This window comes from Somniosus microcephalus, chromosome 8 (genome assembly GCF_052327205.1).
Source record: "Somniosus microcephalus isolate GS21.2 chromosome 8, FLI_Smic_1.0, whole genome shotgun sequence".
Lineage (NCBI taxonomy): Eukaryota > Metazoa > Chordata > Chondrichthyes > Squaliformes > Somniosidae > Somniosus > Somniosus microcephalus.
Window position 1 is genome coordinate 46981112 of NC_140994.1, and position 23143 is coordinate 47004254.

Genomic DNA, 23143 nt, shown 5'->3' on the forward strand with positions numbered 1-23143 from the left:
CACTTGTGGTTTAATCATGTAACTTAAACCTTGCTTGTTAACTTGTGTTTTTTTAAAGTTTGAACTGCAATGTGTAAAACTTTTTTTATCCTTTTAAATTTTGTGGTTTCTTGACAGATATAGAAGATGTGGCTAACATCTTTGAAGCACCAACTAAATCTGCAAAGTCTACACCAAATGGAAGGAAAGATCCAACTCCAAAGAGCCTGTGTAGGAGGAGCTCCTCAAAGACCCTTAATGATGAGCAACCTGCAGATCAGGGATATTTATCGCCTTTCTCCAAACTTTATGAAATGTTCAAGCAGCAGGCCACTAAACCAGAAGAAATTAATATGCACGTATCAGTTAAAGAATCCGATGTCACAGTTTCCCAATCCGGTAAGAATCCCCGAGCATCACAGAGTGCAAGACGAACATCTGGGAGGATGAGCAAGATTAATCTAGAAGAGGGAAAGATGACAAAAGATAATGAAAATGAAGAAATGAGCAACCTGGAGACTCTGTTAGTTGAGGGTATTGCAACCGCAGACCATGCAAAATCAACTGCTGACCTAAACACTCCCAAGAAAAACAGTGTTTCAGTGGAATTAAACAGATTTACAGAAAATCCCTCTTCTGAGGCAAAGGTTACATCACTTGCATTTTCTGATGTAGGTGTTAAAGGGAAAGAGCAAAATAACCACCTGTCCATTAAAGGTACACCAAAAGCAAAACCAAAGAGTCAGCATTTTACCACTCGCAGATCCTTAACTGCAGATGAAACTCTAAAGGAACTTCAAGAGAGTCTTGAACCTTCAGTGGAAAAAGAACAAAGTATGGTTGTGAAAAATAAAACTGTTGAAATGGAATATACACCAGTTAACGTAGGCAAGGAAAAGGCTAAAACCCCCAAAAAGCGTGATCGACTGTCATTACGTAACAAAAATGTGGAAGCTATTCAGGCAGAGAAGTCTGAATCTGCAGAGGTTTTGGAGCCTTCAACAACTGCAAAATCAGAAGTGGAAGATAAATCAGTTGAAATGGGACATGCACCAGTTGTCATAGATGAGAAAAAGGCTGAAGCCCCCCAAAAATGTGGCAGGCCATCATTACGTAACAAAAATGTGGAAGCTACAGCTATTCAGGCAGAGAAGTCTGAATCTGCAGAGGATTTGGAGCTTTCAACAACTGCAAAATCAGAAGTGGAAGATAAATCAGCAGAAATGGAGCATCGTGACACTCCCAAAAAGCATGGTAGATTGTCATTATGTAACAAAAATGTGCAAACTACAGATATTCAGGCTGAATTGGCAGAGGTTTTGGAGCCTTCAGCAGCTACAAAGTCACCTGCCCTGATTAAACAGAAAAGTGGTACCTCTCCCTCTTCACTCCACTTGCTGAGCAAAAGGAGGGAAAGTGATGTGCCTGAATATGTGACCAAAGCAGAGAGCTCGAAGAAAAAGAGTCGGGCATCTAAAAGTCCACAACGAGACTTGACCAATGAACAAATTGAGAAAACCAAGTTGATGCAAGAAATGTTTGCATCAACCATTTCACCAAGACGGCATTCAGAACTGCTAAGTGTGACATCCCTTGCTGGGGAAAACCATATAGGTCCTATGAATACTGTTGCTGAACAATTGGAAAAGTCTTCAGTTGTAGATGTTGAACTTGATCTTTACACCAGCAGCAAAGAATCCCTTTCATCTCCAGGTAAAATCTAGCTCTGAGAGCTGGAGATTATATGTGGGGGAAAAATGTCTTGCCTAGATTACATTTTCAATCTTTTAATGTATTACAATCTACTCTTGACCTTTTTTAAAATTACCCCTCTGAAGCATCTTGATGTTTTCTACGTTAAAGGTGCAATGCAAGTTTTTTAAAAAGAAAAATCCAGTAAATCAAAGTAAGCAGTGAAAAACAAAGTTGGCATTTAGTGCTTTAAAAAAATGATTATCAGAATTCCTGTTAAGTGACTTGAGAGAAGTAGACTATATGTAAATAATACATAATGGTCCAAAATTGCGGTCCGTGACATAGCTCCAGAGTACGCCGCAGACCTGCGAAAAGAATACGCACCTACCTGATGGCAGCCCTCCTTCGTAAACTTGCTCTCTGGTGCTGCATGCTGGAGGACAGTGTAATGGCCCACGGATCCCATGGGTGTAGCCTGTGCAGAAGCGTACCTGGGAATCACATGGGCCTGGTCCTCCAATCAGGAAACCAATTGTCTTTCGTTCATTTAAATTACTACATTACTTTATTGCTACAGCCTTTAAAATACGTACAGATTTAGCTTTTATCGTGGGAATCTAATTCATTGCTCATAATTCCCACTTCTAAACAAATACTGTGGACTGTGCAACAGTTATGAAATGTAAATGATATTTTTTTTTTAAACCTGCAGCTTTAGCATACAATAGGATTGCTTCTCATTGAAGCTTTTAATGTTCCTGGATGTCATTTTTTATTTCATTTCAGGTATCTCCTTGCGCTGTGGAAACAGGCCCTGCGCCTGTTTCCACCAGCCGTAAAATTTTCATATGTAATTGCTGGGCAGTTGGTAGTCAAATAACCCAACTTTGCCAGCAGTTAGGTTTTCGACGGCAGTGTGGATGGTCTGTCAAGGCAAGCGCATGTGGAAATCCCGAACTTGCGGTGGATTTCAAAGGCGGTATGATGGTGTACTCAGAGTATACCGTCACACCCACTGCAAAATCCGTGCCAATAATGGTGAAATTAAAAATGAGTAACTTGTTGATCCAGCCAGTCATGATTGCTATCTTTTTTTCTTTCTATTTCTACGTGTACTTACTCACTGACAATGAAACACCTGAATACCATTTGGCATCTCATTCTATTTTTTTGCAATCTGGATTTTGCTTTGGGCTTGTACTATAATGCAGCAGCGGCATACTGCACTGCTGTTATGTAGTTCGGATAATGGCCTGTTGGAACTTTATAAGAATAAAAGTTTATACACACATTACTAAAAGATGGTGACATTTTAGTTGAGCATATAAATTATTGGGTCTGCAATTATTAATCTGGCTTTACACTGATCATTTTGGGTTTTTGTGCTTTTAACTACATTGCCCCATTTTAATTATTTCCCATTAGCTGCTGTCCCATACTTATCCAAAAAACGCAGAAGTGAAAATGCGGGAAAATTTTATGGACCAATTTTTAAGAGAAAGAGAGTCTCTTTTGGTGCAAACCTAAGTCCAGAACTATTTGACAAACGCATGCCAGCAAGCTCTCCTCTGCGAAAAGGAGGCACTCCAACCAGAGTGAGCACGCCATTTCGACGTACTCCACGTGCAGCGCTGAAACGTGCTTCCAGTATAGGAATACACACTTGTACAATTCAGGTAACTATTAATGTACATTTATGGGTAAACGTTTGAACCTCTGCTTAATACTTCATGCATACGAGCATTCCAGCTGAGTAATGATTTGGATCAGGACAGAATTATTTATTTTCTACTGGGTAAACCCTTGGAACTTCTAGTTGTTATCGTATAACTTGTTCTGGTCTGACTGCTTTGTAAAAGAAAAATCCTAAGTACAGTAAAGTCTCACTGTATACGTAGAATGGTAATAAACGTTAGCAATATGGGAATTCAGGTTATGTCCTTTTGTGGCTTGCTAATTCATTTGGCAGTTGATTACTGGGAAATGTATTGATCTATAATATAAAACTTCACCATGGCACGTGTGCTGTGTAGAACTGCAATGTTCTTGTTTCCCCACAGCACCATCCAGTGCCTTCAATTGGGTTTTATAACAATATAAACATTTTAATGTAGAAGCTTGGTGACAATACCACCTTGTGGCAAGAATCTAGTATGACCACAATTACTATGTGTGAAAGTTTTGTTTTTGAATGGGAGTTAAAATTTAAAAAGGAAATAAACAAAATTGCTAAAATGGAGAAGTGCTTTTAAGTTTCTGCTTTGGAGGATCCGTACGTAGGATGGAAACTTATAAAACTGGTTGACCCGTGGAATCAGACAAACACTTCTACTCACTCATTTTAAGGGCAAGTTGTATTGGGTAATGATGCTGCTATGTTGTGAAGTACCAAAATAGGCGCGAGATGGGCTTCTCAGTGCTTTTGAAGCCAATGGATGCCTGAGTATCAAATAACTTTTTTCACCTGAAGGAAGTTAGCTGCAAGAAGGCTGAGCAGTTCAGTTTGTGTTTACAAGGACAGCAATGCTATTTGTCAATTACTGGCCTGAATGGGAACTGCTGTAGCTATTGGTAAGGTCTGTGAGCCAGAAAACAGTTGTGAATAGTTGAAAATTGCTTGGACTTGGGTTACCATACTAGAAAATGTGTTGCAAATATCAGCACATAAAACAAAGAAGCTACCATTTAATATCTACTTGTCTCACTTGACCAAGGAAAAAGTCAATAAGACTTCTGAATGTTAAGCTATTGCTGATGAGCACATGGAAAACTGAGACTGAGTACAATAAACTGCTTTTAAACAGATTCAAATGACTGATCGTTCAAAATAAAAACCCACCAATTTAGCATAGTTTTTATACAGTACTGTAAAAATGTTTTTTATACTCAGTTATTTTTAAAATGTTAGATTGAGATACTCCCCAAGCCCTGTACAGATCTACTATAGAAACTGCATTTTTATGTAGCAGAATTTTGTTGGGCTTGCTACAGAAATTGGTTTTGAGATCCCCAGAATTCAAGGGTCCTTGCATATAATATTCATCTTGCAAGGCAATATATAATTCTTTCTAATATTTGAATTTTAAATCAGATGGCATTTGGAATAGTATAATTCCCATTAAGCTACAAGCATCAAGCCTTGCCTGAATTAATACAATTTATGCTGGTTTTTTTCAGGAATTCAGTGAGCTAAATGAAAAATACCCAAGTTCTAGAAGGTCAAATATCCCTTCTGCAGGTGCTTCTCCGAGGCAAACTAAGAAGTCACCTGCCAAAATTCCTTCACCAGGCAAGGGGTCTTCGTTAACAACCGGCGTAAAGTCACCTGCAAAGAGGTCATCTTCGGTCAAGACGCCAGCATCAACCAAGACACCATCCTTGCCAGTTAACAAGCAGTCACCTGGTGCCAAGACTCCTTTGCCAGCAAAAACGCCCTCCTTGCCGTCCAGCAAGAGGTCACCTGCTGCAAGAACTCCTTCACAAAGCAAGACACCCTCATCAGCTACCAAGAAGTCACCTGTTACCAAGAAGTTACCTACCTTGTTGCCCAGAAAGTTGTTGACCAATAAAATGTCCAGTCCAATTGCTGCAGGATCCTTTGATTGTTTGCCACATGTACGTGGGCGTTTCTCCATCTCTCATGTTGCCACTCCTCCCGTCTTGACTCGGTCTATGTCTCCTCATGTTACACCAACTTCTCTCAATCTGGCACTGTTTGAGCAACCTCAGCAGAAAGCAAGTTTGGTGGCAACTTCCGGGAAAAAATCTTGCAGAAAAAGTACTAGAAAAAGTGCTTCATTACTTTCAGCAATATGCTCCAGGAGGCAGAGTGGAGCTTCTGCTGCCAACCTATTGGGTATGGCTTTTCCTAAATTTATATTTTATTGGAGCCAATTAGAATTGTACCATTTTCTATGACCAAGAACCTCACGTTGTTAACTGCTTTTCTAGTCTTTTTAAGTTGGTAGGTCACAGATTGGTAAGACAGTGACACACGAGCTGTATATTTACAGTACTTTTAAATGATTGGACTTGGAGAATGCAGTGAGTGACTCGAGGGGTGGAAATTACAGCTCGATAGGACTAAAATTAGGCCTACTGTTTAGTGGCATTGATTACATGATGTGGAGCGTAACTAAGCAGAGTTGGCACAAGGATTTCAGTGAAGCATAGTGTGAGAAATTTTGAAATTTTTGAAATACTTTCACTTGAACTATGAAGAATGCACCGTAATGCTATTCGATTGCAGATTTTGCCTGTCTACATTTTGGTTGGGTATGGAGAGTATTTTGAGCTTGTGACAATACTGGAAGCAATTGTCCTGAAGAAGTATCACACAAGAAGCATATTAGCACAACATTGCGTCAGCTTTCTTTCCCTCTCCCCTCTCTCCTCCTTCCCCCCCCCCCCCCCCCCCCCCCTCAATAGTGTATTGATAACAATACACTAAGCCTGGTGATAACACTGATTAAAAATAGATGAACATTCTTGCTAAATTCTTTTTTGGCTCCCAACTATGCTACTTTGTAAGTATGAGTGCTTCTGCTTCACAGGGGTTTACCTTTTTATAAATGGTAATGACATTTTAGTTTTTTTCTAAAAAAAAACCCTAAAATCAGTATGTTGTAAACTGGAGCTGAGTGTTGCACCAGGTTAGCATGGGACTTCAGTTTAAATGTAGAGATTAGCGGCTGAACGCAGCCCACATGAATGCACTTTTCATTCAGGAGTGATCACTTTGCATTTTGACAACAGGGCTGTATGTAATCTACTCGTGGCCACTTTTCAGTACAAGAAACTCAAAATTCTTGTTCGAAACTCATTTACGCAGGCAGTAGCCCTGGGTGCCCTCCATTTGCTGCAGGATGGGAGTATGGTAGCAATTGCCCTTCAAAGCACAGCTTGTAAGATTTGGATAGAATATTGACTTACTCTAGTGCTTCTCTCTTGGCCAAGGAAGTCCTGATTGAGTGCTTCTTGAACTTGGTCAGCCAGCACATTAAGATTCATTTGTAGGGGAGACACCGCTTGACTTGGATAAATGGTCAGGTTTGGCATGTTTACCCACAGAGCTTCCAATCAGTGACCTTGTCTTGTAAGGGTTGGCCTTTGACCTAGAATTCCAAGACTAATTGATATTGCTGGATGACAGGGAAAGCTTGTCTTGAAGGCTTTTGATGGGAGTATTTTGTCCACTAGTGTCATGAGCATGATGTCAGTCCACTGGATTAATCTGTATCTTCAGGTGCTGATTAATTGGCACACCAATTTGCGATTCCATGAAAAACCGGTTTGGGGCAGTATGTTTCCATGAAAGAAGTATGGTATTTGCACAAAAAGCTCTTTTCTCATCCTATCTTGTTTTTCTTTCCAACCCGGTATGATTGTTTTTATTGTATAGTTTGCTTTCACATGGCCCAGAGACAGAAGTACATTATATACAACAGAATAACCACCTAGTGCTCAGCATGAATTTTCCTAAAGGCAGTTTCCATGTGATTTGGGCAATATCTTATTTGTATCTGGAGATTGAACCTATTTCACAGAATGAAACTTGTTTGACCTAAGGTAGGTAAACTAGTAGAAGAGTACTTGATCCTTTGATTTCTCTTGATTTGGATATATGCAATTTGATTTTAGTGAAAAAGTCGTGGGCACAGGTAGTGAAGGAAGGAGTGGCAAGACCTCAGTTGCGGTGTGTTGGAAAGAAATCTGCTGTGACACGAAAACGGACCAAGAGTATTGTCTCTTTGAAAATAGTAAAGGTTTGTCTAGCATGTAATGGGAAATGATAATTAAATGACCTTTTCATAAAATTATTGTATATTTCAAGCTAACTGAAATATATGGTCTCAATTGTAAAATAACTAGTCTGGGTATAGGAGTGGAAACTTCAATTCTTTGATTTCTGTTTTTGTTACAATGACATTATTAATGTCCTAAATTACCATTGGGGGGGGGGGGGATGTAAAATTTTGTCTCAACAGACACCTGTTCGTTTAGTGAAATATGGTCTCAATTGTAAAATAACTAGTCTGGGTATAGGAGAGTAAACTTCAATTCTTTGATTTCTGTTTTTGTTACAATGACATTATTAATGTTCTAAATTACCATTGTTGGGGGGAAAATGTAAAATTTTGTTTCAACAGACACCTGTCCGTTTAGTGAAAGGTCACTTTAGTACCGGCCATGCTGCTTCCCCAGCAACAATAGTCATTGGCAAGTCACAAACTGCTACTACTAAGCCAACTGGACAGGCCTCACGGGTAGTAAGAACTGTCTCACTGAGACATAAAGACTATGAAATGGATGAAAGCTTTACAGGTAAACCAAACTGCTTGAGATACTACTTATTAGTTTTTTTGTGTTCTGAGGTTTTCTTTTGAAACTTCTTTTCTGTTGATCAAGTTAGACTTGTGAAAGTGAGGCCATTAAAGTCCAGTTTCATCCAATGCGAAGGGCTGAATTTTTCAGTTCATAGCACCCAATTTTGCAGCAGTATTCTGGCATGATTTAATGAGGTGTTGTACATCCCATTGCCAACTCATTTGTGTTGGAGATAAAGTGCGCATTTAGTGGTGAAGAAAGGGCAGAAATTTAAAGGGCCCAACAGGTACTTTAAACAGTTATTTTATAGCCAATTTGTTCACTTTTTTTTCCCTTACGGTGACCACTGCTTCCCCATAAATCGTTATAATTTTGCTGTCAGGCTCCTATTCTTCACAACACAGCCGGTGGAGCAGCAGCCTCTGCTGCAGATCTGCCTAGAGTTTCCACATGAGCAGCAGGATGAGCATTAGGTTCTCCATGTCTGCATGTTTTCTCTCTCTGCCTCATTCTTTCAGAAGAAAGAGCTGAGCGATCTGTGTGTCAAGACTCTTTAGCTAAGAGCTAGCATCTCCTTAACTCTCTGCTGCCGTTGCTGCTCTCTGTTGCTCTGTGTTTTGTGCAAAGCACTTCCCTCTGCCCGTGTCTCTTAATCACCCCAAAGGTGGCTATTTCTGCGTTGGTACTTAAGCGGGAAAATGCGAGTGGTGGCACAATCTCATATTGCTGTTATGTACAGTCATCTTTACAATATGTGATTAGAAAGGAAATTGACTTATCAGATCAACCTTGGCCAATTATGATGGACTGATACATGGGTGGATTTCAATGTAGATAACTGGGTAAAGCATAACAGTAAACATGTGAAAAATGGTCATAAGATAAGTAAGAATTATGGATGGGGCTGTCCAGATAACAAGTGACACCATTAAAATTTCAGGCAAGGGTGTGGTCACCCAAACAGTGTTTAACAAAAATAACACAATTGGGATCAAAATAGTAGAATCGGGAAAAGGACATGAAAAGATTTCTGTTGGCACGGACTAAAGGATTTGAGAGTAATCATTGCTCATACTTTGCAAGGATCTGGTTAGTGTGAGACAGCTATTAAGGCAAATCTAGTACTGGGGTGTGTCTGGAAGGGAACAAACTAATACGTTTTAGGGACATTGCACAGATTAGCGGTGAGACCAGTTCAGGAATATGCTACGTATATAGATTTGCTCACCATACCTCAAAGGATATAGAAGCATTAGAAAGGCCAGCATGGTACATCATACTAATGTATGAAACTTAATGCATTTGTTTGAAATTCTTCCTGATGTTTTAGCTGAGGCAAGATCCAATTTATGGCTAACTCCTACACTGAGAAGGGAATTTCTGATGTGTGAGCATTTAGTGCACTAGCATTCTGCAGTGTAATTCTGGGTCCAGAGTTTTTTATGGCTCCACCTCTTGGGAAAAATCCATATGGTTTGTAAAAATGAGCCACCAAAACAGTAGAATTATACAACTGTATACATTCTCTGGAACCGTAATATTATAAAACAAATTATAACTTGCATGTGTAATGAAACTCATCAGAAACTTTGACTTCTTACAACCACGTTTTTCCCTCGTATTGGCAACTATTATATATTCTAGAGAAGGGGCATTCAAATTAGCAGGAGACCAGCCTTTCCATAAGGGACTACTCTATTGATCCCTTTAAAGTTGTGACTGGATTTGACAGAATATTGTATTTATGCAACTTGTACATTGATATAAACTTTTAATAATATTCAACAGGTATAGTTGAAATGCTCAGTACTCCCACGAATGAAAGAGCAAATCCAATACTATGTGACTTGAACATTGATGATGATGCTCAAACTGCCCTGGCCATTCCAATATCCCAGAAGTCATTTGAAGACTCTTCTTTCAAAACACCTGAAGAAACTGGTTAGTGTAATACTGCTTGCTACTACATGCAGAGGATAGCTCTCTACCCTCATTGCCTCAGCCTTATATGCCATCTCTTCACATTACCCCCAACATTCCTGCTTTTGCCACACCCGCTTGCTTTCATTGCCTCCCCCCACTCCTTCCCTTTACCACCATCTTTACTTTACCCCACTTAGTTGGTTTTCCAGCATTAAACTTAGAAACCAGTGTACCTATTTTTTAAAGCACTTGCTGTGTTTTTTACAGTGCAGCAAGTGCTTTAGAGAACAAATTCCTGGTGTCACAGCTTAGTACTGGGAAAGCAGTGAAGAATAAGGAGGACACTTGGCAGGACGAAGAAATAGACAGCCTGGATTGTGACTGAGGCATGAATGGGAAATGAGGTAGAGAACGGATTGGGGATCTGCCTGAGGCCCAGAAGTCGGTCAAACAAGCAGATAGTTAGTGGAGTCGGGATGCGTGTGACCAACCTGTAGCATAATGAGCAAAGGAGAGCATGCAAGCAAACGGGTACAAGGCTTGTAGGTATGGGAGAGGATACTGGCTGGCTGTATAGGGACTGGAGTGATAAAGAAAAGCTGTTGGTGTTGTGGATCACAGTGCAACCCAGCTTCTGGAGGAATCAAATGTAAATGTTATGGCAAGTATAGAAAGCTATGCAAAGATACCATCAAAGATAACTAGTCATGACACTAATGTTTATACAGGTAAGAATGCTTGTTTATATCATTTTTTTTTTAATTAGGCAATCTCTCATGGCATTGCACATGGGAAGTCAAGACCAAGTGTAGTCTTTAATATGGGGTATAAAATGGTGCTCCGATTATAATTCTCTCTCCATTTTAAAGTCATACATTTATAATGTAACTAATTACACCCGCCTGCCAGAGGTGGTGCTGTAGTACAACAATCCTGCACGGTTTCGGGGGGGGGGGGGGGGGGGGGTGTAACCGGTTTACATACAACAACTTGCATTTACATAGCACCTTTTACGTGCTTCACAGGAGCGTTATCAAACACAATTTACACTGAGCCACATAAGATATTAGGATAGGTGACCAAAAGCTTGGTCGAAGAGGTATGGTTTGAGGAGGAGAGAGTGTTGTCGAGGTTTAAGTCAGGAATTCCAGAGCTGAAGACCTAGGCAGTGAAGGCACGTCTGCTAATGGTGGAGCGGTGAAAATTGTGGCTGTGCAAGAGGCCAGAATTAGAGGAGCACACAGATCCTGGAAGGTTGTAGGGCTGGAGGAGGTTGGAGATGGGATGGGCAAGACCATGGAGGGTTTTGAAAACCAGGATGAGAATTTTAAAAAGGACCAGGTGCCAATGTAGGTCCGCAAGCGCCGGGGTGCTGGGTGAATTGGTCTCGGGGCAAGTTGGGATACGGCGGGAGAGTTTGGGATGAGCTCAAATGTATGTAAGGTGGAAGATGGGAGGCTGGCCAGGAGAGTGTAGACACTTTTCATTGTAAATGTGTACAATATATTGATCATGGAAAACTTGGCAGGAAGTGTGCACAGGGAATTTATTTTAATATAATTACAGATTGATATGTCCAGTAGGTAGTGATGACCAATTGCATTAAAAGAAATGTTGTTAAAGTTTTTGCCAGTATTGAAAATATTTCACACTTTAAGATGTCAGTGTTGATTTTTCTTTAGGTGTAATGGCTGTCTCGCCACTAACTATCCTTGCTGCAAGAAGTAGAGGATACAGCAACTCAGGTTTGCGTTTACTGAGATGCAGAGCTGATTTCTCTTCTAGTTCAAATGATATTTGTGAAAGCATACCCAAGGTACCAGAAGTAAATGATAAGCCAGTAGAAGACATTGATGATGTACAAAGAATCATGAAAACTCCCAGAGTAAAAGCGAAACCCGTAGAAGACATGGTTGGTGTAAAAAGAATCACGAAGACCCCCAGAGTAAAAGCGAAACCCGTAGAAGACATGGTTGGTGTAAAAAGAATCACGAAGACCCCCAGAGTAAAAGCGAAACCCGTAGAAGACATGGTTGGTGTAAAAAGAATCATGAAGACTCCCAGAGTAAAAGGGAAGCCAGTAGAAAATATTGCTGATCTGCGCAAACTCATGGCTGAACCTAAACAAAAAGCAGAGAGTCCTGAGATTAGCTATGTTGGAATTAAAAAATTGTTTCATACAGAAAAAGATATGGAAATCTGTGACTATAGCGGTTTGGGTGAAATGTTTTCAACTCCTATAAGAACTGAAAGGAGTTCAGACTCCGAGCAGCAACAAAGTTCAAAAAGAAGTGCAAGCAAAAGGGCAACAAATAAACCATCTACACCAATCGAAAAGATGTATGGTGATGGACAGACAACTGAAATATCAGAAAATAAATTGATCCAGATTGTAGAACAGCATGTTGGGCAACTATCTACAACAAAAACACCTCCCAGAGGAACTAGTTGCAATTCAAGCCTGACACCAGGAGTTGAGGTAAATAAAATCTTAAGATTTAAAATGGCAGCAGAACTGGACTGAAATGATATTTGTGAAACGTTACCCAGTTGACGGTTTGTCCATCTTAATCGATAATGACAGTTCTGATTCATCTCCAATATAATACAGGTTGTGGGTTCTCATGACTGTAAAGTCTGATTTTTGAGAGGAATGTTTTACCACACAGGACATCTGATGTCGGATTGACCTGGAGGCTGATCTTTCCTTGATTTCCTTTGGGCTCTGTTCGCTTCGGCTAGTTGGAATATGAGCTGCTTCAAGCTTTGTAGTGCCATCGTGAATCATCTTTTGCCACATTGCTCTGTCATGAGCATCATGTTCCTATGTGTCATTTAATTTTTTTCAGATTGGTCTTTAGGCAATCCTTATCTTTTGGACTGACCACACGAGTGTTTACCAAGCTTCAGCTCACCGTAGAATACCTTCTTTGGCTAGTTTAATATCTGGCATTCGGACCAGGTGACCAGCCCACCTTCATTGCACCTTTGCTATCATTGTTTCTATGCTTGTCATATTTTCTCCTCTGAGGGCTTCCATGTCCTTGCCACCATCGAATTTTCATTGGCCCAGAAATTCGGGTCGGGGGCTTCCCGTGGGTGAAAGCCCCCGACCTGCACTTACCTTGTGCGCCGGCCGTTGAGCTGTGGGCCCGCGTGGGATTCCAATCCTGGGCCTCCTCCAACTGCCGGCGCGCAGTGCTTGCGTATCCCAGGGGCGCAGTTAGTTTGGTGCGTCCCCTGGGATCACGTGGGCCATGGAGAGCCAATCGGAGCAGGGAATGCTTCATTCATAAGTTTGACAGGAAGGGCTGTCAAACTTATAAATACTATAAGCCCCAAAATATCACTAAATCTTCAAATAAATTTTTTAAAAATCACATTTTTTAAATAAACTATAAATTACATGAAATAACTATTTTAAACAATTTAAATTTTTGAAATTTTTTTTATTTTCTAACGGGACTAAAAATAAACTTACCTTTCTTTAAAGTATTTAAAAATAATAAACCTGCAGAAAAAATGTTTTAATTTTAATTAATTCACCACTTGTAAAAAGCAGGCCTTGCGACTGCTTTTTACATGTCTAACTTCTGGAGACTTACCCTCCCGGGAAAACCTGCAAAAAAAACGTAAGTTCGATGCGCACACGCTGCCTCTCCTGCGCACACGTTCGACCTCTGAACCCCTTCTTTCAAGGGAACGGAAGTGCCGGTTTCCCGCGCATGCGCAGTGCATGCAGGAAAGCGGCACTTCCATTGGGCTTACGGGTGAGTACCCCATGCGTACTCACCCGTGGAGACCCGAATTTCTGGGCCATTATCTTGCCATCTAAGTGGAAGTGATTGCGTTTTCTGATGCGGTGACTAATTGATCCAGAGATCACACACTTACAGTAATGATATAACTATTGCCTTGTAGACCTTAAGTTTTGTTGTTAGTTTAATGCCTTATTCTCCTGTAACCTCACACTGAGCCTTCCAATCGAACTACTGGCTTTAAACAACCTGTGGTTTACCTCATCATGTAGGAACGCATCATATGACTTGGTTATTCCTAGGTAGGTGAACTTATTCACTGCAGACAGCATGTGTCTTTTGGTACTATTATGTGGCACATGTGGTTTTCTGGGGCAGGCTGGTATAAATTTCTTTCTTCAGACTGATAGCAAGTCCAAATTTCTTAAAAGCATCCGAGAAATGACTGCTGAGATTGTATTCCACAGCTTTACTGAGCTGATCTACTCCTGCTGCTTTAAGTTTGATGACATTTAATCTGGTAGGGGTTTTTTTCACCATGTGGTCTTCAAAATGGAGCTGTCTGGATATTCCCATAAGGAGGAAAGATGGGACATCCAAAGCTAGAGTTCCCTGGATGATACAGGAAATAAAATGGAAAAAGGAGGTTTATGAGAATGTCAGGTACAGAATACAGTAGAAAACAAGGCAGAATACAGAGTGCAGGAGGAAATTTTAAAAAATACAAGAAGGGCAAAGAGTATGGGAAGATTAGCTGGTAAACTAAAAGGGAACCGAAAAAATCTTGTTGATCAACATGTAAAGGGATAGTTTTAAAGGAATGGTGCGGCCGATTCGGGACAAAAAAGGAAATCTTGTGGAGGCAGAGGGCATGACTGAGGTACTGAATGAGTACTTTGCATCTGTCTTCACAAAAGAAGAGGATGAAGTTAATGTTGCAGTAGAGGAGGGGTGAGGAGAGATTGGATAGGATAAAAATAGATAGAAAGGAGATACTAAGTAGGTTGGCATCACTCAGTTAACAAGTCATCTAGTCCAGATGGGATGCATCCTAGGTTGCTTAGGGAAGCTAGCTTGGAGATAGAAGATGATCTGACCACAATCTTTCAATCCTCCTTGAGTATGGGAGTGATGTCTGAGGACTGGATGATTGCAAGTGTTACAGCCCTGTTCAAAAAAGGGGAGGGGGATAAACCTGGTAACTACAAGCCAGTCCGCCTAATGTCAGTGCTGGGAAAACTACTAGAGACCATTGTTCCCTCTAACTTTTTTTGACCGCGCGGGCCATTCAAAATACAGCACATGCACGTTTTTTTCATTGTAAAGCCGGTTGTGCAGGATCCCTGGAGTGCTGTACAGGTAACATTGCTGGAGACCATTGTCGAGGAAAAAATTAATTCTCACTTGGAGAAGCGTGAGTTAATGAGGGACAGTCAGCATGGATTTGTTAAAGGCAAATAGTGTCTGACTAACCTGATGTTGAGTTCTTTGATGAAGTAACAGCAGGTTAATGAAGGTGGACTTTCAAAGGGCATTTGATAAAGTACCACATAACCGATTTATTCAAAACAAAGAAGCACAAGGGATCAAAGGGACGGTGGTAACTTGGGTATTTAATTGGCTAAGGGATCGAGGCAGAGACTAGAGGTGAAGGGATGTTTTTCTGACGTAGGGAGTATGCAGTGGAGTCCCCAGGGATCGTTACTAGGACCCTTGTTAGAGATAAATGACCTGGGCGTTGGTATATGGAGCATGGTTCTTTCTAAGGTGCGTGCGCGGGCACTGATCCCCAAGCTCCCACACAGTTGAATTGAAATACTGGACAGTAGTTGGAGCAGGGGAGGTGCCCAATACACTGGCCCCGGGAATCCAGACACAGTCATTTGTGATTCTTGTGACTTCCGAGCCGATCCTAATTGCAGCTCTTGAAGTGTGTGTTCTAGTGGTTGATGGGTTGCTGTGTAATGCTGGGAGGGTTTGGTTTTCTCCCTTGAACTTTGACCTTTCAGCTGAACAGTGGGAGAATCCCCTGTGTGCTGATTCTTTGCCTTTCGACCCTCTGTGCCTGCTTGTGGTATACCGGAGCCGCACACGCTCAATATCCAGTTGGGCCGCACTTTCGTTGGCTCTGTGCATTTAAAAAAAAAATTAAAAACCTTGTTTAAAGCTGGAAAAAAGTATGGGAAAGTGATGTTAAATGTCCCGCGGTAAGTTTGTTAAATTTTGCTAGGCATTGTCCCCTTTTTGAAAGAGTCTTGGTTATTTAAATTATGTTATAAGAGAGGAAAATGTTTGTGCCCCCTGTTTGTACCTCAGAGACTGAGGGAACGGCAGCAGATAGAGGAAACAACTTCACCAAAACTGATCTCAACTCATCGCCAAGGCTGGGAATAGATAACCTCACCGCCTTCTTAAGAAGTTTAACCACTTTATTCACTTCTTTGAGCTTCTTTTAGAATTAGAGTTTATTTTATAATTTTTTGTTGTATGTTTAATGACCGCGTTGAAGAGGGAAAGAGAAACTTGGAGCAACTTCTGTCAAAGCTGCAACGAGACTTGAAAGAATTTTTAAAGATTTTTAATGGACTTTTCACAAAAAATGAGTTAACACTTTCTTTCCCCCCCCCCCCCCCCCCCCCCCAGTTTTGAATATGATTTCGGAAAAAATAGAAACAAAATCAATTTTCCCCTTATCTAAACAAATTTCAACCAGGTCTTGAAGCCTAAACACTTTTTAAAAGGGTCTGAAATGCTTAAAACTTTTAAAATTGAAATTTCTCAATATTTGATTTTGAACGATCGAAGTGAGTAGCTTTACACAAACATGAGACCATGTTGTTGAGGGCGGGGATGATTTGTAGGAGTTACATATTACTTTTTATTGACTTAAAAAAAAATCAAGATGTTTAGGAAGAGAACCAAAAAAGGGAAAAACACAAACCATTTTATTTTGTCTCGTTCTATAGTCGTAACAAGTCCCAGAAATAATGTAAATATAGATTTCCTCTTAAACGTTTAGTGGAGTGTTAATAGAAACAAGAGTTATGTAATGATGTATAAAAATTGCAGGAAACTTCTATTTGTTTATTGAGAAAGACACAGAAAATACTTTGACTAAACTGATGATGTACAATTTTGATTTGGTACAAATGTTTGAAATAGGAGATTAAAAATTGAGAGTACAATGAAGTTTGTTTCCCACTATTTAATTGGGAAATGCCTAAAATAATTCAACACTTTTTTTGTGATAAGCGCAGGGATTAATATTGTGGAGAATGTTTGAGAGAAAAACATTAGAAGTGAAATTCGTAAATGAACATCTTTACGTCAACATATATTTCCAAGTCAGTCTGATTGGTTCTCCTGTCCAGGAAGAAAGATGAATGTTTATTTCTGTTAAATCATAGCTTTTCCTGCTTTTTGCTTTTAATTCGATGACACAAATTGTGTATGTGTTTTTCTGCACTTGTGAAATAAGTGCTGCATTTCTGATGTGTTACATGGGGGGTGTGATGGTTCAGAAGGACGACGTTTATTAATGGAAGTGATTGAAGTTGGAAATACGGATACCCGTTTTTGTTCAATTCTTTTTAGTACTGAACTAAAGAATTACAGCACTTTATATTTGTTAGTTGTCTGGTTGCATTGTGATTCATATTCTAATTACTTATGTGGACGTATGGCACGTCCGCGCCGTAGGAAAGCCGCTGCTCCTGCTGCTTGTGCAGCCATTGCTATAGTGACATGAGGGATGGGCTAATACGTTGAAAACTTCAAAATTAATACAAATTGCACAAATAGATATGCCTCTTTCAGCTCACCTTGGGATTTTGGATTGTTTGTCGATGCATAACCGTGTAACTGAGTGACGTTTCTGAAGTGTTAATGCATTATTATGCAGTTCTTTTTATATACCAGTCATTTCTGACTAATTTTTTATTAGAGTTTACATGACGAACTAAAAGCTTTTAATTAATTCTAACGTAAACAAACTTGCAGAATGGGCATGTAAATGACAAATGAATTTCGATATAGATAAGTGTGAGGTGGTGCATTTTGGTAGGAATAAGGAGGCTACCTACTCCTTGGAAAATAAGGTCTAGAAATTCAGTTGTTAGCGCCAGCCGCTAGCGCCTTAGGAGGAGAAGTGGGGCGCGAAGCGGCTAGCGCCCGGGCGCGGCGCGATCTGCGCCTCTCGCGAACTTCAGTCAAGATTTAGCGGCGGCGCAAAACCGCAGCGCCCGCTCAGCAGCGCGTGCAGATCCTGACGTCATTTCATGGCGCACCGCCCTTGGTGCGCCCCGAACCGGAACTTCAGTGGCGCCCCCCTTCTGTGCGCCTGGCGTCCCCAGCGACTGGTTGAGTGGAACGGTTCCCAGTCACCGGGGGGGGCGCTATTTAAAGGGGACTCTTCCTGCATTCTTTGTGGCAGCCATTTTGTTCCACTCCTGTGTGAGAGAGATTTGGAGAGAGACAAAGGGAGAGAGCTCTCTGCTTTGACTCAGCGCTCGCACAGGTACTTCTGGCTTCAGGCCAGAGCTTTGCACTTGGATTTAACTTTCAGTGCCATAGCCTTGAGTCGCCACATATAATGGGGGCTACAATGGGTGGAAACGTTGGGTTTCTGCATTGCATTCAAGGGGCTCAGAGACGCCGAGAGAGAGTGTCGGTCATGGCCAGACGGAGAAGGGCCAACAGGAGTCGGCACAGGAGGCCTTACCCACCCAGGGTATACCGCCAGCAGTTCTCATATCTGAACATGTCTGAGGAGCAGTGTGTTCGGAGGCTGCGATTCAGAAGGGAGGTGGTCACTGAGATCTGCCACCTGCTTCAGAGAGATCTGCAGCCACAGCTGAGGAGCAGGACGTCTCTGTCGGTGGCAGTGAAGGTGACAGTGGCTCTCAACTTCTATGCCACCGGCTCCTTCCAATCCGCTACTGGGGCCATTGCCAATATCTCCCAGTTCGCGGTACATTGCTGCATCCGCCAGGTGACGAATGCCATCTTCAGAAGGAGACGTCAGTACATCTCCTTCCCCATGACCCTCGACAAGCAGCAAGAGCGTGCAATGGGATTTGCAGGAATAGCGGGCTTCCCCATGGTCCAGGGCGCCATTGACTGCACGCATGTGGCTTTGCGGGCACCTCTACAGAATGCCGAGGATTACCGCAACCGGAAGGGCTACCATTCGCTCAACGTCCAGTTGGTGTGTGACCACAGGCAGCTCATACTAGCTGTCAGTGCCCGCTTTCCAGGCAGCAGCCACGATGCCTTCATCCTGCGCCAGACTTCTGTGGCAGACATTTTCGAAGCCCTGGCTCACCCAGGAGGCTGGCTTGTCGGGGACAAGGGCTATCCTTTGTGCACCTGGCTGATGACTCCGCTCTGCGCCCAGCACCCCTGCTGAAGAACGATACATTGACAGCCATCAAGCGACCAGGAACATCATTGAGCACACAATCGGCGTGCTCAAGCAACAGTTCCGCTGTCTGGACCATTCCAGAGGAGCCCTACAGTACTCGCCTGAGCGAGTCTCCCATTTCGTTGTAGTGTGCTGCATGCTGCACAACCTGGCTATCCTCAGGACTCAGCCACTGCCAGCAGACATTGGAGGAGCACCAAGACGGGAGGGAGGCACAAAGTGCAAGGGCCGTCCGTCGGCAGATTATTGCAAGTCGGTTCTAGGCCCCCTCTCAGGGAATGGCTTGTGCCATTGAAAGAACATGAATGGAGCCGCTCCGCAAACCCTCAGCCGGTCAAGGCAACAAATAGTTCAAAGTGCAAACATGGACAATCTGAAAAAAGACCATTTTTTTATTTTACAAACTATGTGCCCTTCCCGCATGAGAAACAAATACAGAGAAACCCCCCAAAAAACAGTCACACATAACTGGCTCTCTCAACCTGGAGAAAATGGAAAAAAACAGTTAAACAAAAATGACCATGATCCTCGGCCTTCATATAAAAAACAAACATTTTGCCACACCGTCTACTTTTTCGCCTGCGAGGGTGATCTGCCTCGCTTGTGTGATTTGCCCCTTCCCGCCCTGCAGCTCCTCCTCAATGGGATCCCAGTGGCTGCAGCAAGGCTGGGGGAAGGCTGCTGAGGGTCAGATGGTGAGTCGGCAGATGCCCTTGGGGGACGGCCTGGACCAGCTCTGGGCTTGGAGGGCCCAGCTGCTGACTGCTCCAACTCTGCTTGGGTGGCAGCAGTCTGTCCTACTGGTGGTGGCAGCTGCAGTGGAGGAGTGACAGTGTTGGCAGCAGGAATGCTGCCAACCTGACAGAGCACAGGCACTCCCTGGTCGGCCGATACACCGGCACTTGCACGGGCCAGCACTGAAGCATGCGCAGCAATCTGCTGAAGCACAGACTGCTGGGCTGCTGCGGCGCAACGAGGGCCCCGGCGATTCCTGGCCAATCCAGCGAGGGTGGCAGCAGTTAGTACCCGTGTGGCCCTGATCTGTGTCTGCATCAGACCAGACAGTGATTGCATGGCACGACTAAGCACTTGGCTGGAAGCCGCATGTGATGCAGCAAAGTCCTGCTGACTCCTGGCCTGTGCTGCCCCAAATTCCTGAACACTCCTTGCCAGTGACTCTATGGAGTCAGGCGTCCTTGCCACTGCAGCCATGAGCTCAATGTGCATGCACTCAGCCTGAGCGCCCATTTCACCAAGGAGCCGCACCTCCTCTGTGCTCACCGTAGCAGGACTGGAGGCCGCACTGACCCTCTGGGGAGAAGGCCGCCGAGCTTCCCCACGCCTCCCGCCTTGCAGCCCGCTGGGCCCCGGAGCTTCACCGTCATCAGACCCTTCCCCCCCCCCCCCCCCCCCCTGCTCCCCTCCAGGGAAGACGTATCCCCATCATGACCCTGGGCTGCCTTGGCTGAGGGTGGCACTGATGGGCCGGCTTCCTCTTCCTCCTCGAATTCCGAATCGGTCGCAGTGCCAGCTTGAGGGCCCGCCTCCTCACCTGGCGATTCAGCATCTGAAAGCAGGGAGGCACAGGAGTTGCTTTAGAGTGAGGACAGGGCGGCAGCGAGGGAGGCATGAGTGCTGCAATGCACTGCATTGGTTCGAGAGTGGCAAAGGCTGCTGGTGTGAGGCACAAGTGGAAAGAGAGAGGTCAAAAAGGTGATGACCTTACCGTTGTTGTCCAGAATGGGGCCAGCATCTCCAGTGGCGACGGGGCCAATCAGCCGGCCTCCCATTATCCGCTCCACTCGCTGCTCCAGGTTGCTCAGGTCTTTAAGGTCAGGACGGCCTCCCCCGGTCCGTTGCTGCTGCCTCCAATTGTGGGCCAGATTGCCCTGCAAGAGAGAGGACGGCCTCTGAGTACAGTGTCAAGCCCTGATCTTGCCTGCACTGTCTCCCATGGTGGAATAGTCCGGATGAGGGCTGGGCATTGGGGCTTTCAGGACCCTTTGGCCGTAAAGTGAGGTGCCCATGCAGGGATGAAGAGGATACTGGAAAGGGTACTCTCCCTGACAACCCGAGTGAGGTCGTTGAACTTTTTTCTGCACTGCGTGGGTATCCTGGGGACCAAACTGTTGGAGGTCACTCTGTTCGCCACCTCCCTCCAGGCTTTTCTGTACTCGTTGGGCAGTGGCCTCCTGCCACTGTCAGGGAAGAGGACAGGTCACCTGCGCTCCACTGCGCCAACCAGAAGCTTCAGGGCACCCTTGCTGAAGCGCTGCGCTCGCTTCCTGGCCTTCTCCATAGTCGTGGGCGTAGCGTTCTTGAAGCAGCTCTGTTTAGGCCTAGATTCAGGGCTGCAGGGCATGGGTGCAATCCAAATTGATCCTCCCCTTTTAAGAGCTGACCGGCGCCAGCGTGTCTGTCTTCAATCAATAACTTGCCGCACCTGCGCTGCGCCCGCCCTCGGTGGTAGCGCCTCAGCTCGCCGGCTTAGCGCCTTATGATAGTCGTGCACCGCCTGCTTTAGCGCAGCAGCAACCTCTTGGGGCGATGCAACTCAATTTCGGCGAAGGTGGCGCTAAATTTAGCGACCGCCCGGCTGTAGCGCCCCAAACGTGGCGATACTGAATTTCTAGGCCTAAGAGTAAATGGAGTAGAGATGCAAAGGGATCTAGGGGTATAGAGTCACAAATCATTAAAAGTAGTAACACAGGTTAAAAAGGCCATAAAAGTGCAAATAAAGCACGGGGATTCATTTCTAGAGGAATAGAATTCAAAAGCAGAGAAGTTATGTTAAATTTGTATAAAACCTTGTCTGATTGTCTCATGATATGAGACAGTGGGGTGGCAATATGGCATTACTGTATATATGCTTTTTAAGTGGTTGCTGTCGTAAAAGTTGTTTTTAAAATTTGCTCACGGACGAAAAGATCGCGCTCAAAGGAGTTTGTGGCCTGCTCAGTACAAAAAAGATTAGAGGGATCATTGATGGGGAGTACAATTTTGAAGTTTGCGGATGATGCAAAACTTGGCAATGTAGTAAATAGGATAGTAGCAGACTTCAGGTGAAATGGGCCAACACATGGTAAATGGAATTTAATGCGGATAAGTGTGAAATGATGCACTTTGGAAGAAACAATATGGAGAGGCAGTATAATCTAAATGTTTCTATTTTGAGGCAGGTGCAAGAGCAGAGGGACCTGGGGATGCATGTTCACAAATCCTTGAAGGTGGCAGGGCAAGTTGATAAGGCAGTTAAGAAAGCATATGGGATACTTGGCTTTGTAAATAGGGGGCATTGAATACAAAAACAATGAAGTCACGCTAAACCTTTACAAATCACTGGTGAGGGTTCAGCTGGAGTATTTTGTACAATTCTGGACACCACACTTTAGAAAGGATGTCAAGGTCCTGGAGAGGGTACAGAGGCGATTTGCCAAGATGACACCAGGGATGAGGGAGTTCAGTTATGTGGAGAGTTTGAAGAAGCTGGGATTGCTCTCCTTTAGAGCAGAAAAGGTTATGGGCAGACATAATAGAGGTATTCAAAATTGAGGGGATTTGATGGAGCAAGTGGGGAGAACGTGTTTCCTCTGGCAAGTAGCTCAGTAACCAGAGGTTGTAGATTTAAAATAATTGCCAAAAGAACTATAAGGGAAATGAGGAGTAATTTCTTCATGCAGAGTATTCAGATCTGGAATGCACTACCTGAAAGTGTGATGAAATCAGATTCCATAGTAACTTTCAAAAGGTAATTGGATATGTACTTAAAGACTAATTTGCAGGGCTATTGAACAGCTCTTTCAAAGAGCCACCACCGGCACAGTGGGCCGAATGGCATTCTGAGTCTGTGACCCGTCCAACACTTGGCTCACCTCATGACTAATGATCTTGAAATTTTCGACATCCTTATGGTGAACCAGTATGTAGTAAGTGTTTGGAATCCTTGTAGTTTTGTAATTGCTTAGAAGTCAATATGATGGTCAGATGATTCATATACATCTTAAGGAGCAGTGTTCCATTACTGTTGCATTTTCCCCAT

General features: G+C 43.2%; 1 protein-coding gene across 1 annotated transcript in view; it reads left to right on the forward strand.

The window, feature by feature from the left end:
* The window catches only part of mki67 (marker of proliferation Ki-67), a 67041-nt gene that overhangs the window by 25102 nt on the left and 18796 nt on the right, over positions 1-23143 (forward strand). The window contains exons 7-13 of the mRNA XM_085994686.1: positions 118-1692; positions 3100-3350; positions 4852-5530; positions 7315-7439; positions 7824-7998; positions 9790-9942; positions 11607-12403. Coding sequence (XP_085850812.1) covers positions 118-1692; positions 3100-3350; positions 4852-5530; positions 7315-7439; positions 7824-7998; positions 9790-9942; positions 11607-12403 — 3755 coding nt within the window. The remainder of the gene's footprint in view (positions 1-117; positions 1693-3099; positions 3351-4851; positions 5531-7314; positions 7440-7823; positions 7999-9789; positions 9943-11606; positions 12404-23143) is intronic.